The sequence below is a fragment of the Neolamprologus multifasciatus genome, chromosome 15, assembly GCF_963576455.1.
Source record: "Neolamprologus multifasciatus chromosome 15, fNeoMul1.2, whole genome shotgun sequence".
NCBI lineage: Eukaryota > Metazoa > Chordata > Actinopteri > Cichliformes > Cichlidae > Neolamprologus > Neolamprologus multifasciatus.
The window spans coordinates 37,922,978-37,938,036 of NC_140453.1; the positions used below are offsets into that span (position 1 = coordinate 37,922,978).

The window sequence follows — 15,059 nt, forward strand, 5'->3', positions numbered from 1 at the left end:
AGGCTTCTTTAAGCTTGTTTAAACAAATTACTTACTTTACACTTTAATGAAGCATTATATTAAAAATCTGTTTTCTTATGCATCTCCAAAAAAGGTGAACTGGATATTGTCATCCTCACAGCCTTAACAGCAACATAGTCCTCCATAAATTCAGAGTTTTCTAAGGCTACTTCCAGTGATGGTATGACTGGTCTGTACAATCTCTCAGTATGGCTGCTATCACTCCCATGTTCCATGTACTTTCATTTGATAAAAATGCCCGGCAAACACTGAATTCAACAAGAAATCATAGCTTCCATGTCACATGCCAAATCTGCCTCTTCCCTGGAATAAATATATATAAACAAATAGTTTTCCAGCAAATAAGGTCATATTATCAACTTCCTTTATCAACTGATTGTTTGCAATTAAAATACCAAAAACGTCGCATCTCACATGCAAAAACAAAGCCAAAGAATCTTTCTTTTCCCATGAGAAGATTAGATTTGCTTGACATAAAGACAGAGCTACTGACACAGCGACCATAACAATCTGAGCCTTGCTGACACTTTGAATACTTTGCCTCAATTATCCACAGCAAGAGAGCAGATTAACCGTTAAAGGCACTTCACGAGAATATTCTGCGGATTCACAACCTTTAACTTTGGGGCCTGTCATTTGGCCAGCCCGTCGCCGGAATATAAATGTGCAGCCGAGTCTAGTCAAACATTCTTCCACGTCCAAACTTCCTGCTTTATGCAGCCAGATAAATCTTTGTTTGCACAAGAGTTTAAGATATCATAGACTACAGAAGCAAAAACGTAATGCTCCCTAAATATTGGTAAGTGCGAGTGTACAGAAAGTTGTTTAGTGGCCAAGAAAGACCTGTCAAATGTTTCAGCGGATAAATGAGAGCAGCCGCCATCTGTGAGAAGAAAAGAAGTGATTCCAGAAAGGTGAGGGTCTAACTGAAAGTCGTGGAGGGTAAACGCAGATAGACTGCCAAAAAATAAACACAAAAACATTGCCTCAATCTCTTTCTGGTGCCTTGCATAGCCCTGAATAATTTAAGGTGTTTCTGTGTCTGCTCCAGGGGAAAGGACCCTATAGGATGAAAATGAATGTGAATCAGCACTTCAGCTAAACCTAAAACATCAGAATTTTCAGGATGAAGTCATCTCTCTCCCTGCAAATGTACCAAATTAATAATGCTGCATTCAAAAGTAGACAAAAAAGCAGACAGAGCATATATGGAAACAAAATCGATAGAAAGTAATAACATTTCAAAGAAAGGAAATTTCAGTATGTTTTTCTTTGAAATGTTATTATAACAGAGAATGTAGAGAATAATAGGACATTAGCCAGGAATAGAAGCGGACACCTAAGGCTGTGCGCATTATATTTAAGTTCTAGTCACTCCCCAAAATTCAGCGTTTCTCTAAAATTCACTAATGTTCCCCAAGGAATAAAGCCTCTCTATTTCAGACTCTCTGTGACCTTTCCTCTAATGATGCTGTCAAACCAAAACATCTACTTTAACTGGGAAGACTTTTTCTAACTCGGAGTAAAATTTTGACAAAAAAGCATTAAAAGACAACCACTAACTGCATGTCAGGCCTCACCTCCAATAATCTGAGACCCTTGAGCCAGCTTTTATAGACAGATTTCTATATATTCAGCTGATTCCTTGTTTTAGCCTTGCTCTCAATGCGTTACATTTCCTGAGTCCACCAATTGCTTTAAATGCCTGGGTACCACCGATAGAAGAAAAACATTGCAGGAACTACTTTTGGCTGCGCAAGAATCTATATTTGGTGATTAAGTGGATACTTAAAACTGCATGAGACATAGTCCATATCGAGTGCAATTTGTGCATTCGAGGTATTGTAGAAAGATGTTGCCATGATTTGGTTTTATTCGTTTTAGACAAAAGTGAAATTCTGTCACACACAGAAGGAAGATTTAGGAGACTTGTTAAAAGGGTATATTCATTGTTGGGAGTTTTCACGCAATTTGTTGACGGATCCTGAATACCAACATAAAATTGAATCGGCTCACTAAATCCGTTGTGACTGTGGCCAGTTTTTTCCGGCAGCCTTGCATGGATGTGTCTGTTTGTGTCCTTTCCAAGGTGGCGAAACAGCCAGTTGCTCTGACAGGCCGCCTGCTCCGAAAGAAAGAACTGTCCAACGCTTCCGATAGGGACCAAGTGAAGGGGAAAGAGGCGACGCCAGCTTCTGTGAGGGAGGGCTCATTCAAGCACAGCAGATTCGGGGGGGATTTAGGGAGCTCGTCTGCCAGCAATAAAAGGCTGAAACAGGATACTCGGTGAGATTAATTACCTAGATAGGCCACGATAATGCCATTTAAAATGGGAAAGTAATTAAAGTGCACCTTCCATGAAAATTATTCATTGCTGACGGATTGGGTGACAGACAAATCAGGAGGCATTTACAGAAAAGCTACAGGTTAAGTGCTCTGAGCTGCTGCATTGAGACCACCGCAGTTTTATTGCAGCTGTTGAATCTTAGTGCTTTGCCTGGCTCTCATCAAATTACTGCAAGCATGTTGGATGCTGAGGGGCGGGGGCAGGGGCCGTGTTTAAAAAGAATGGGTTCCCAGGTAACGTAAAACCGGGGACAAATGCTACAAAGGGGGATCCGCTTAACTAGAAAATTACACTGGCTGGCACTGGTCAGTGGGGACTCCTCAGAATCAATCAATCCTTCTGTTTAAGGCCACCACGGCAGATTAGAACACAAAAAGGGATAAATCAATGCTCTTATTGTTCCCCGAGTGTTACTTTCACAAATGCGCTGAACAATATCCTTTTAGTGATGACTGAATGCACATAAAATGGACATATAGGTTACCATTGAGTATCGATTCCTTGCACACGAAGCATCCCTCGTAGCTGTAAACAATTATCAAACCATGTATAAAACAACGCTATCATCCTTTCTAAACTGCTGGAGGACAGTGAATCAGACTTTAACGAAAACGGCCAAACTAAATGGGAATATTTGCTTCTCACGCAGTGCAAAGGCACAAAGCCTTTTCAGATCAAAGTAAAATGCTCTGCTTACATTCTTATGTGCCTCTTTGCAATTCTTCTTCTTTTTCCTTTTGTGCTGAGAGACTGTACTAAAGGGAATAGCCTGTTGTTCTCTCTGAATGTTTAAGTAGGTTTGTACATGAGGGGGACTATAACATCATCCTACATTCACACAGTGTTGCACAACAAATGAACCGAAGAATGGCTAAAAATAAACAGAAGATAACCCAGCTTCTCATGTAATGAGAAAAGTGTGATTGTTGTAAAAGTTAAGAGTCAGTCTCATCCGATGTCTTGCAATTATGATCATAATATTCTAGGGATTCAAAGTTAATCTCAAAGCTCCTTTAAGGCATTCAAGCAACAACAGCAGCAATAATAATAATAATTATTGTTATTATTGATTACAAAACAGAAAAATAAGCACAGTTAAAACAAATTAAAAACAATGAGTCAAGCATGGCGAGCGGAAAGTCAGAATCCTCAGTGTCACAAAGCCTTCAGTCCCTTGACCCTATATGCTATATCACTGTGGCAACCCATGCTTAATGCACAGCCGAACCAGGCCAGGCTCCGAGCCACAGCCCCAAAAAGTGTCATCCACCCATCAATTCTTCCACTTACTGGAGCAAATCCCATGCATTGTGCCCAGCTGCAAAGCCATAACAGTGCAAATTGTGCACTGCACAGTCACTAGAATTCACATTTAGTTTGTATTTAGTTCGTAATGCAGAAAACACCCAGATGTTTTCATGCTTCGTCCCAATGCTGACAGAACTACAATCACTAGAGCACAGAGCAGAAATCCCATCACCTGCACCTCATTACAGGCCCTTTTTGACATGGAATTAGTAGCATTGCTTAGTACACCAATTCGTAAGTATCGGTTTTTATTCAGTGAGAAAACATAAAGTCTGATAATCAATGTAAAGCATTCTGAGTGGTGTTCTTTATCTTTATCTGGACAGTTGGCAGAAAGAGCAATCGGGAGGGATGCCTCGTCTTGTTGAACTCTTACAGTTAAAGTTGTATGCAACATAAGATTTCAAGCATCCAGTTCAATTTGATTTAAACTGAATTTTAATATATTTTATAAAATGCTAATTCTTAGCAGTTGCTTCCAGAGGTGTGTACTACAAAGCAGGACTTTGGTTTATTCAGGTAAATACAAAGTTAAAGTTAACCCTAATAAAAATTAAGTGCTATTATTTACAAGCCTGTGCTTGCTTTTCCCATCTAAAGATGAGGACAAAATTATGAATCCCCATATGAAATATTAAGTGTTTATTTTAACATAGCTTTTTGAAACACACATTTTTCAGAAGGCATACACACAATAGCAGAATTTTTTCCGAAAAAATATTATTAGCCTCCCTAATAAGCTGACCTTTGTACTGAGCTGTAGAACAAAACACTGCTGTATAATGATGTGATTCAACTTTAGCGGTTTACCTTGAAGGGACTGCATCCGAGCTGACTGACCTGGAGCAGCATAAAGCTGTGTCTGAAGTAAAATAGGATTATTTTACTACTTCCATCTCATTCTGTATACAATACTGGCGCACATTTTTTGAATTACAAGCGCACTTGTTGCCAAATGCAGTAATCTGATTGGTTATATCTGTTAATTCTACTGTCCAGTAAAATTACGAAGTTGGTGTAAATGGCTGCATTAAGAGCAGGGGAGTCCGAAAAAAAATATTTTCAATTTTCTGTAAAGGCCTTAACAGTCAGGCTTTAAAAACTGTCCAGGTCTTTGGCTGACTGATAAGCTAGAGTAAAAGATTGTAGCCACTCCTCATCCTCAACCTGTGCTTCAGGGATTTTGACAGAATGACTTGAAGGTGTTGATTCATTTAAACTAATGCATTAATACTGCTGGGACCTGGTTTCTGTAAGCATTGGGCCCCGTATATAGAAAAGGTAAACTGTTACTTTGCTTTCCGTGCAGTTTACTTCAAAGTAAAGACATTCAGTTGTTAAGGAGGTACGCTAAAAACAAAACTCTTCTAAATCTGCATTAATAACAAATACTTATGTCTAAATAAAATGTTATCAAGCATCAAAATAACATGTCTTAATCATTATGTTTGTCTGTATCTGCACCAGATATTTGAAATGTCTCTTATTAGATGGCATTAAAGGATTTCTAGGTAAAATCACGGCAGTAAAGATTACAGCATTAAGTAGCATTCCCTGTTCCCTGCTATGAATAAACCTGTGAATAGTTTAGAGCACTATTGTAACAGCTTCTGTAAGAGGGTAACAGGCTTTGTGCTGCTGGCAAGCATTCGACATTAGAATCAATTTCCACGGGCTCTTCCTTCCACTCCATAGTGTTTATACAAGCAACTGATTGCACCTAAACCCCATTACACTGGTCTTGTGCTGAACAGGTGTACACATCATGTACACACAAACGCAGGTCCTGCAGCCGTTCCCATAACCAATTTTCGATCCTATTTCTGTGCCCCTCTCTACTGTGGATTTTTCTAGCTCAGACATGCGAACACCTCGCTTGAATAAATATTAATGGTAATTCTATGAACAGGGCCAACTTACAAGTGGCTGGTAGAACAAAAGGCCTTGTTTACAAGTGTGCTTGAGGAAAGCTAAGGCACGAAGGACCTCTGCGGGCCTCTGAGGTTGGCTGTGCAGCACCGTCAGCTCACAATGGAGTGCTGATTGAATCACACTCTTAACTTTCAGCATAAAGCAGGCAGCAACGATAGCAAAAATCCTCAACTTGAAGAATTTCTATTGAAACTGCAAAGACGGAGCTGAAGAAATCAAGCTTACTAACTTACAGCCTCTACTTAAACTCATTTAAGACAGATCTGAGAGGCAATTAGGTTTCTGGGAACAATAAGCACTCAGAATCTTATGTAGCTCCAGCCTTGCTCCAGACACTTCCTTTGGTATAATTACGGGAGGTGTGAATTCCTCATCAGATGGATCACCATCTGTATTCACAGACTCGTTCATTTCCCCAGTCCCTAGCTACGAGTCTATGTGCTTGCTGATTATCATTTAGCAGAAGGCAATGGGAGGGATGGAGAGAGGGCCGTTTCCTTTTCAAGGTTCTTTCACTGATATGGTCCTTCTCTAAAGTTTAGTCGACTCTGAATGATGATTCAGACTCTAATGACTCTAATATCGCAGTGATTCTCTAATAAGTGGCCATGTCTGCTTGCCAGTTATTTTAAGAAGTTCTGACATCTTAAGCATTCCCCAATAGTCCAGAGAGCAGTGGAACTGCGAGTCTGGCAAAAAGGAGCCAACATCTGCTGAAGAGTGTAAATGAGAACGATCAGATCTATATAAGGCCTCCCAGTTAAAGCAAGTGTTGACAGGACGGGCTTCAACTAATGCAAGTTTTGACCCTCTTTCTATTAAACCAAGCAAAAATAGAGCTTCCATTAAACATCACAGAGACAATACAGTGGGGCAAAAAAGTATTTAGTCAGCCACCGATTGTGCAAGTTCCCCCACTTAAAATGATGACAGAGGTCAGTAATTTGCACCAGAGGTACACTTCAACTGTGAGAGACAGAATGTGAAAAAAAAATCCATGAATTCACATGGTAGGATTTGTAAAGAATTTATTCGTAAATCAGGGTGGAAAATAAGTATTTGGTCACCTCAAACAAGGAAAATCCCTGGCTCTCACAGACCTGTAACGTCTTCTGTAAGAAGCTTTTCTGTCCCCCACTCGTTACCTGTATGAATGGCACCTGTTTGACCTCATCATCTGTATAAAAGACACCTGTCCACAGCCTCAACCAGTCAGACTCCAAACTCCGCCATGGCCAAGACCAAAGAGCTTTCGAAGGACACCAGGAAAAGAATTGTAGACCTGCACCAGACTGGGAAGAGTGAATCTACAATAGGCAAGCAGCTTGGTGTGAAAAAATCAACTGTGGGAGCAATCATCAGAAAATGGAAGACATACAAGACCACTGATAATCTCCCTCGATCTGGGGCTCCACGCAAGATCTCATCCCGTGGGGTCAAAATGATCATGAGAACGGTGAGCAAAGATCCCAGAACCACACGGGGGGACCTGGTGAATGACCTGCAGAGAGCTGGGACCAAAGTAACAAAGGTCACCATCAGTAACACACTACAACGGCAGGGAATCAAATCCCGCAGTGCCAGACGTGTTCCGCTGCTGAAGCCAGTGCATGTCCAGGCCCGTCTGAAGTTTGCCAGAGAGCACATGGATGATACAGCAGAGGATTGGGAGAATGTCATGTGGTCAGATGAAACCAAAGTAGAACTTTTTGGTATAAACTCAACTCGTCGTGTTTGGAGGAAGAAGAATACTGAGTTGCATCCCAAGAACACCATACCTACTGTGAAGCATGGGGGTGGAAACATCATGCTATGGGGCTGTTTTTCTGCCAAGGGGACAGGACGACTGATCCGTGTTAAGGACAGAATGAATGGGGCCAAGTATCGTGAGATTTTGAGCCAAAACCTCCTTCCATCAGTGAGAACTTTGAAGATGAAACGAGGCTGGGTCTTCCAACATGACAATGATCCAAAACACACCGCCCGGGCAACAAAGGAGTGGCTCCGTAAGAAGCATTTGAAAGTCCTGGAGTGGCCTAGCCAGTCTCCAGACCTCAACCCCATAGAAAATCTGTGGCGGGAGTTGAAAGTCCGTGTTGCTCGGCGACAGCCCCAAAACATCACTGCTCTTGAGAAGATCTGCATGGAGGAATGGGCCAAAATACCAGCTACTGTGTGTGCAAACCTGGTAAAGACCTATAGTAAACGTTTGACCTCTGTTATTGCCAACAAAGGTTATGTTACAAAGTATTGAGTTGTATTTTTGTTATTGACCAAATACTTATTTTCCACCCTGATTTACGAATAAATTCTTTACAAATCCTACCATGTGAATTCATGGATTTTTTTTTTCACATTCTGTCTCTCACAGTTGAAGTGTACCTCTGGTGCAAATTACTGACCTCTGTCATCATTTTAAGTGCGGGAACTTGCACAATCGGTGGCTGACTAAATACTTTTTTGCCCCACTGTAAATCTCATAGAGGATCTAATTTCTACGTGAACTTTACTCATGTCCTTAATTAATACTGATTAAGAGAATAAATACTATTTTCTTACCCCAATCTTCACAAAATGGCCAGACAAGAGTTAAATAGTTGGGTTTCAATGGTAAAATGAAGTCACGTGACACAAACAAATTTCAGTCTCAGTCCTTCTATCACTCTGGCACACTTGTTGAAAAAAAGTCATCTGGGGTTAGATAAATGTTGGACAAATACTGACTTCTTATTAAATACATCACTCAGTTATGCTGTGAATGAAAAAAAAAATCATATTAAACCAGTGCTGATTTTTTTCTCTGCACACTTAATTTATTCTTTTCAGCGCAGTCTTCTGTAATTCCAGCCTTCATATTAAAGGTATTATTCTGTCCTGCTGTCCTACCATTGAACAGATGGAGAGGGTCGTCTTGCCATGAAGAACTGCTAACCCTGAATGAATTTGATTAGTCTGGGTTTCAAAGAAGACTTTTAGTATTGCGTCATGGCTGAAATAAATTTTCAGAGACTTTTCCAAACCCAAGCCATAAAACAAAGGCAAAAAAGCATTAAATATTGAAACATCAAGGAATTAACCAACAAAAGTCGATTCATAATAGCCCAAATGCTGTGTTTATAGAGTTAAGGCATGTTAAATGCTGCTACTTACTCAAAATTATGAACATGACAACATCTTGGCAAAGAACACTGCTCTTTTTCACAATAGCTAATGGCCTAATATTCCACCAGGTTAACTGAGTAATTGTGTGTTGTCAACATGCCACGTATAATTACGGGCAAGTCCAAAGGAGCATGTGATTATCCTCCTCCTGGTGTCCTCGTGTCCTTGGCCATTCAACACCCTGGCACATTCTAGCTTAGGTCTCTTTGACAAACCTGGGCACATGCGTTCAGCTGATCACCTCTGTCACTAGAGCTTGTATACGAGAAAATATTCTGCTTTTGATAGCAGACAACAGCAGGCAGACATTTACAAAGAGAGAAGTGATCAATATGCAGCATTCGTAACGACTAAAATGATGGTGATTTAAAAGCAGCAGGTGTAGTTATCCAGAGAAAGACGTTATATTGGCAGCTAAAGCATCAACACTGTCTTTGCAGTCTTATTTTTTATTACTACTTTTGGGCCAACTGTGTTTCACGGATGCTCGAGCATGAAAGAGGAATCTTGTTGAGTGGATCCATAAAAATAATGAATAAAAAAGGCTTAAGAGTTTGTCACTACAAAACACAGCATTTTAATTACGGCTGATTCCCTTGAGAATGAGCTGCAAAGACACGACTAGCTCTTTAGGTACCGCTGGGAGACAGCATCCTTGCTAAGCTAATAGCGTTTGCCACTGTAGTGCTGATATACACATTAAATTAATCTTGGTAATATGCATACTGGAAAATATTATGGATTATATCAGACTGGGCCCATTAATGTTAATGGGGAATCATTAATGTAGTTAGCATTTGAGAGGTTTTCAGAATTAATACTGTCAATCGTCACGGTACTAATGTCAAATGCACTCTTAGTAGGAGCAAAGGCTGAGCTCCATGCTAAGACAAACACTTTTAACTTGAGTTAAAAAGAAATCGTTTCCATTTTGGGAAAATAATCAGTCCATTTGTAAAACAAAGATTTTTCAGAGTTTCTACTTCTTACTGTGTGTGTCAACAGACTATAAACAAACAAGATACAGTATTTAAGCATTAGGTGCTTGATGAGTGTATCTTTAAATAAAGGAAACACTACAAATTTTTTTCCACGGCATTTCCATAAAAATTTAACCAATTAAACCTCACAGTTCAAAGTTGTTTAAATGCAAGACAGCATTATTAAAAATAAATAATAAAATTCTTTACCTGCTTGGCCAGTAGCAATGCTAACTGCAGCAAACAGCCTCTGCGTGCGGCTGAGGTCAGACACCCCGTTGACAGCCTCCACCTCAAAAGTGTAGTTGGCGTGAGCGAGCAGATCCACAGCGGTCACGTAAGTGTCCACTAATCCTGACTGCGCGGGAGAGTATCCCACATTTAGCCCACACGGAACACACTCCTCGGGTTCCCAGCTGCAGCGGCGACATATAACCCTGTAGGTGACGTCGTTGCGACCGCCGGTGTCAGCCGGTGGGCTCCACTCCAGGCTAACTGTGGTCTGGTTGATGTTGTAGACCAGGTTCTGTGGTGCAGAGGGAGGTCCTGTCAGAGGTGGACGCCAAGAAAGCAAGTGAGTGCCAAGGAAAGTGACAGTCAAGCATTTGTACTCGCTGGATATCTACTTTAATTGTTCTCTGAAAAAGTAGCTAATAGAGGACGGCCAGCTCCAGCCCCAGATCCAAACACTGACACTCAATTATAATAAGACTCAGATCTAGAAAAAGTCATTCAGGTATAATGAAAGGAAGTGAAGGTCAGGTCAGTGAGAATCCAAGCAGCAGACGATCGTTTGACAGATTTCTATGTCTTCCTTTTTTCCTTACTACACCGGCAGCAGCGCACACCTACTTCACTTTTATTTCATCATTTCATTAGCATTGTTGACTCTGTGAAGTGGCAAGTCCAATCCTGATCAATCCAAATAGATCAGGATATATTACAGCACTGGGTTTTTCTTGGGTTTGTTTGCTTGTTGTTTATTTTGTGGGATTGTGAGGGGGTTTCAAGTCTCTTCTTACTTTTGTGTTCTCCAGCAATCAAATAAAAGTGGCAATATCAGAAGTTCAAACTATTAGTGTTTTATCTCAAAATATTCAGGAGAATATGCATTTTAAGTGCCAAAGATTTTGTGACTGTGCCTTAACCAGTTTTGTTTAAATAACTGCTAGTAAGTCTGATTATAATTAATCACGTTATTCACCACTTTCCATTGTTAAAAGCTACAAACATTCTGAAGTTGCCAATATGTTGACAATGAACAAATTGTCCTATTTTAAATTTGAATCAACCTAAAGTTGTATAGCTGCATTAGCTGTATTAGCTGTAAAACACACATTCATAGCTGGTGATTTGTCCCTGTTAATGCTTTGATTACACAATGATTGTTGGTGACAGCATAAACCTGCTGCTGACATGATTGATGATTGATGCATGGTTTACTCCTCAGACTTAGCAGCAAATCAGAGGCCGTGGAGCCAATATCCCAGCCGCAGACAGTGGCTTTCCAGGGTTTCCTTTGAAAAACTATATCACATAGACAGCAGCACAATAAAATGTAGTGGCTTTCAAGAAGCCTGACTCACCCACAACGTTTATTAACGAGATTTAAACCTGGATTATTACCACCCTGTAACTGTCGCATACAATTCAAATTGATATACTAGAATAACGACTACCTCTGCAGCACTCACAGACCATTTCCCCATAAATATTAACATAACAAGCGAAAAGATTAGCTCATCTTGTAAAACAATGAATAACAAACGTCTGCTTTCATCCTCTCACATTCCAGACTATTGGGTTTTATGGCCCAGGTGTTGACATAAATAAATCCCCCCTGACATAGTAAAGATGATATAACTTGTATTCTTTGTTTATGAATGTTTTAGTGAACATCTTGGTTCTGTGCTGTTTTCTTAGGTGACGCTTCAATTCATTCAATTTGTGACATTACCTAACAAAATGGATACGTTCAGTGCAAAACCTATGAACCATCACAAGATTCAAGCTTATTAAATCGGCACTGGGTTGTTTTTCTTTTTTCTACACATTAGAATCAACAGCTCGACTGAGACGTCTATATTCATGATTATCAGGCGAGATAAGAACCAGGCTATGGGCTGGGAAGATGAAAGAGCCACCTGTGGCAGGTGAAGTGGAGAGGAGTGACTGCCAATAGTGCCACTCGACTTCAGCCTTGGCACTGACACTCGACCCACACTCTCAATCTTCCTTGTGCACAAAAGGAGGGGGTGTGACTCACACACGCACACCCCCTCACATGTGCATGCAAACACACTTCCCCAACCTTCCTCCAGACCAGTCCTCAGGGATCTTTTATTCTACCATGATAACATCTCATTTTGCTCGTGCCACTCTCTTTCAGGTCTCAGGTGCAAGTGATGATTTTTTTCAGCAACAACAAGCAAAAGGAAATTAGATCAGACTCTCCCTGGATCTGTGTGACCTTTCTGTTTTGTCGTCTTGTTCAGATGCACACTACACTAAGAGCTTTGTCTTTCCCTTATAAACACCTTGCTATATTTCAAATCGAGTAGCAGTGACTAAAACTGTCCCTTCAATGGCTACATTCTGTAAATCTTTTGTAACAGCCAGCCTGTGCGGAGCTACGGAACCAAGCATGCCTTCTATGGGGAGACCCAGTGATAACTTCCTTTGGCTGGCCTGGAAACAGCTCTACTTCATCTGCCCTTGCGTCTCTTTGTTTCTCTGAGTGTACTCTGTCTGCACTCAGAAATACCAAACTCTTCTGGCCTCAGCTTCACCTGCAGCACAGATTTTCACATCGTGAGCCCACCACTGTCAGCCTGTCTGCTCATCCTTACAGCTCAGGGGTTTGTCACTCTCCCTCTTCTTTTTACTCTTTTTTTCTGTCTCTCACTCCCCCACTCTGTCTTATCTTTTCATGTTCTCTCCTCTCACCCCTCCTCCCAGTCAAGTTTCATTTCACGGATTAGCCTGCCACAGCCCCCACAGCCTGAAATGTCTCAATCACTTGCTAGCTGCCCTCCAACTCTGACCAAGCAGCGGTGAGAGTGTTTGTGTAAGTGCGTGCATGTGTCTTGTTCTGTTGCTGGTTTTTTTTCTTTTTTGGGAGGGGGGGTTCTACATAAATATGTACAAGCACACTTTACATTTCCTCCTACAACATTTGCATGTCAACATGGCACAGATTTTAAAGCAGAAGTTGACATTTTATAGGATAAACAAAAGCCGCTCACTCTAAAAAGCTGTAAGAGGAAAAAGGCTTCGGTTGTGCAAATGCGTCTACAACAGCTATTAAACTACCATATAGAAAGCACAGGATAGTATTAGATGAATTTAGGTCATGTTTCATCTCCACTCGGAGAGAGTTGTAAGACCCAAGTAAATCTGGGCTTAGGAGAGAAGAATCTTCTGCTTATCAGCCTTGAGAGGTGCTCTGGGCTAACTTAACCCTCAACAGCTAATAGCACAGCCTATTACCTGGCTGTGCTCTAATTGGGGAGCTGAGGAGAGAGGAACGGCAGGGGTGAGTGGTATTCAAATCACCCATGAAGTATTCGTCACTCTACAAATGTGCGCTATGACCTTCTGACCTTCCATCTAATGATGCGGCTGCAGTAGAACCTGTTTGAGGGAAGACATGCTAAAGAGGAAAAGAGAGGAGGGTTTTTTGGGGCCTCCGACTTCCACTGCCAAGAATTCAATATTGGATTTGCTCCTTTTTGGCTCAAGTATCTGGAGAGTGTATGATGGCATGTCAACATGAATGACAAATGACTAAGTCTACGTTATAACAATTTATGTTTTGGTGTGTCTCAGATGTACAAATGCGGGGCTCGCGGATTTCACTGTTCAGCTGCTAAAAAGCTTGAACGTTTTGTGCGACTACAATGGTGACAGACCTTTCTCTTAGATGTCCTTACACGTGGTAGCGTTTGAGAATATTATTTTAAGGAAACAGGCTGTATTTACATAGCCTCCTCTAATTACAGCATGGACCCAAACACATACAGAGATTTACATTGAATTTACATGTGCAGGGCCAGGATGAGAAAAGTGAATAATGGCACGGAATTTAGACGTGTGTCTCGGTCCGAGTTATCGGTTCAGTGAAGTAGATCCAACTCCAATCCTATACATTTTTTAAAAAAAATGATCCTCTCTGTTCTAACGGCATTAAATTAAAAGTATAGCTGTCCCCTAGCAACTCTATTTAGAATGGATCCTCAGATGAAATCAACTTGTTGAGGTGTCACATTTAAGAGGAGTGGGTGGGGGGTAAGGGTGGGAGAAGGAAACGAGTCACAAATGCTCCTTTCAGTCCCTGCTTGCACCAGCACCGCTCACAGCTGTTGCATGATTGATGCCCAGTACTCTGACCTGTCAACAACTCCGCTGTGTGCTATGCCTCTGGAGAAAAAGGCTCCTGATGGTCTTCCACACACACACACATATATATATATATATATATATATATATATATATATATATATATATATACACATATATACATATATACGTATATATATATATATATATATATATATATATATATATATATATATATATATATATATATATATACACGTATATGTATATTTGCATATGAATAGCGTGGACAAATATTCAACAAACAAAAGCATCTCTTTATACCACCCCCCTCTTAGCAAATACCACATGGGAAACAGTGTTTTTGAAGCTGTGTTTTTGGAACTTGTTCCCTCATCTTTATTCAACATGGATTTGGCTTTTCATGTCCCCATATTACATCTTTATCTCATTTCCTCTCAAATCCTCATAGACACATCCTTAATCTCTGTGTGCCAGAGATCCATCTCACTGTTTTACCAAGGCCTACAATACGATAGCTTATTATAAGCAAACTCTTATTATAAAAAAAAAAAAATCTGTCAATCAAGCTATTTATTCAGGCAGTGCAAATTCATTTTCAATTACTATTCACTCCTGGTCTGGATAAGGCTTGAAAAAAGAAAATCACAGTGACTATTGGTCACAGTGACTTAATCCAACAATGAACGAGGAAATGCACGTACAGAGCTGTAAAAAAATTGTGCTGCGTAAATGAGGAGGAGGAAGTCAAAAATACATATTTACATATAATAGTATGGGGTCACTAAGTGTAGACCCAAAGTTAATGAAAATGAATAATGGAAAGTGTGCAATAGGCAACTTCAGTAATTACTTCGGTACTTGGCCAAGGTGATTGCCCAAATGGGAACAGCCAGAGGACACTCAAAAAAGTAGGAACTTTCCCCTGTTCTGTGTGTCCTGCTCTCGAT

The 15,059-nt window shown here is 40.5% G+C and overlaps 1 protein-coding gene across 4 annotated transcripts in view; it reads right to left on the reverse strand.

The window, feature by feature from the left end:
- The window catches only part of epha7 (eph receptor A7), a 94,185-nt gene that overhangs the window by 54,291 nt on the left and 24,835 nt on the right, over positions 1-15,059 (reverse strand). For all 4 annotated transcript variants that reach the window (XM_085132544.1, XM_085132546.1, XM_085132545.1 and 1 more), the window contains exon 5: positions 9,961-10,296. In XM_085132544.1, coding sequence (XP_084988670.1) covers positions 9,961-10,296 — 336 coding nt within the window. The remainder of the gene's footprint in view (positions 1-9,960; positions 10,297-15,059) is intronic.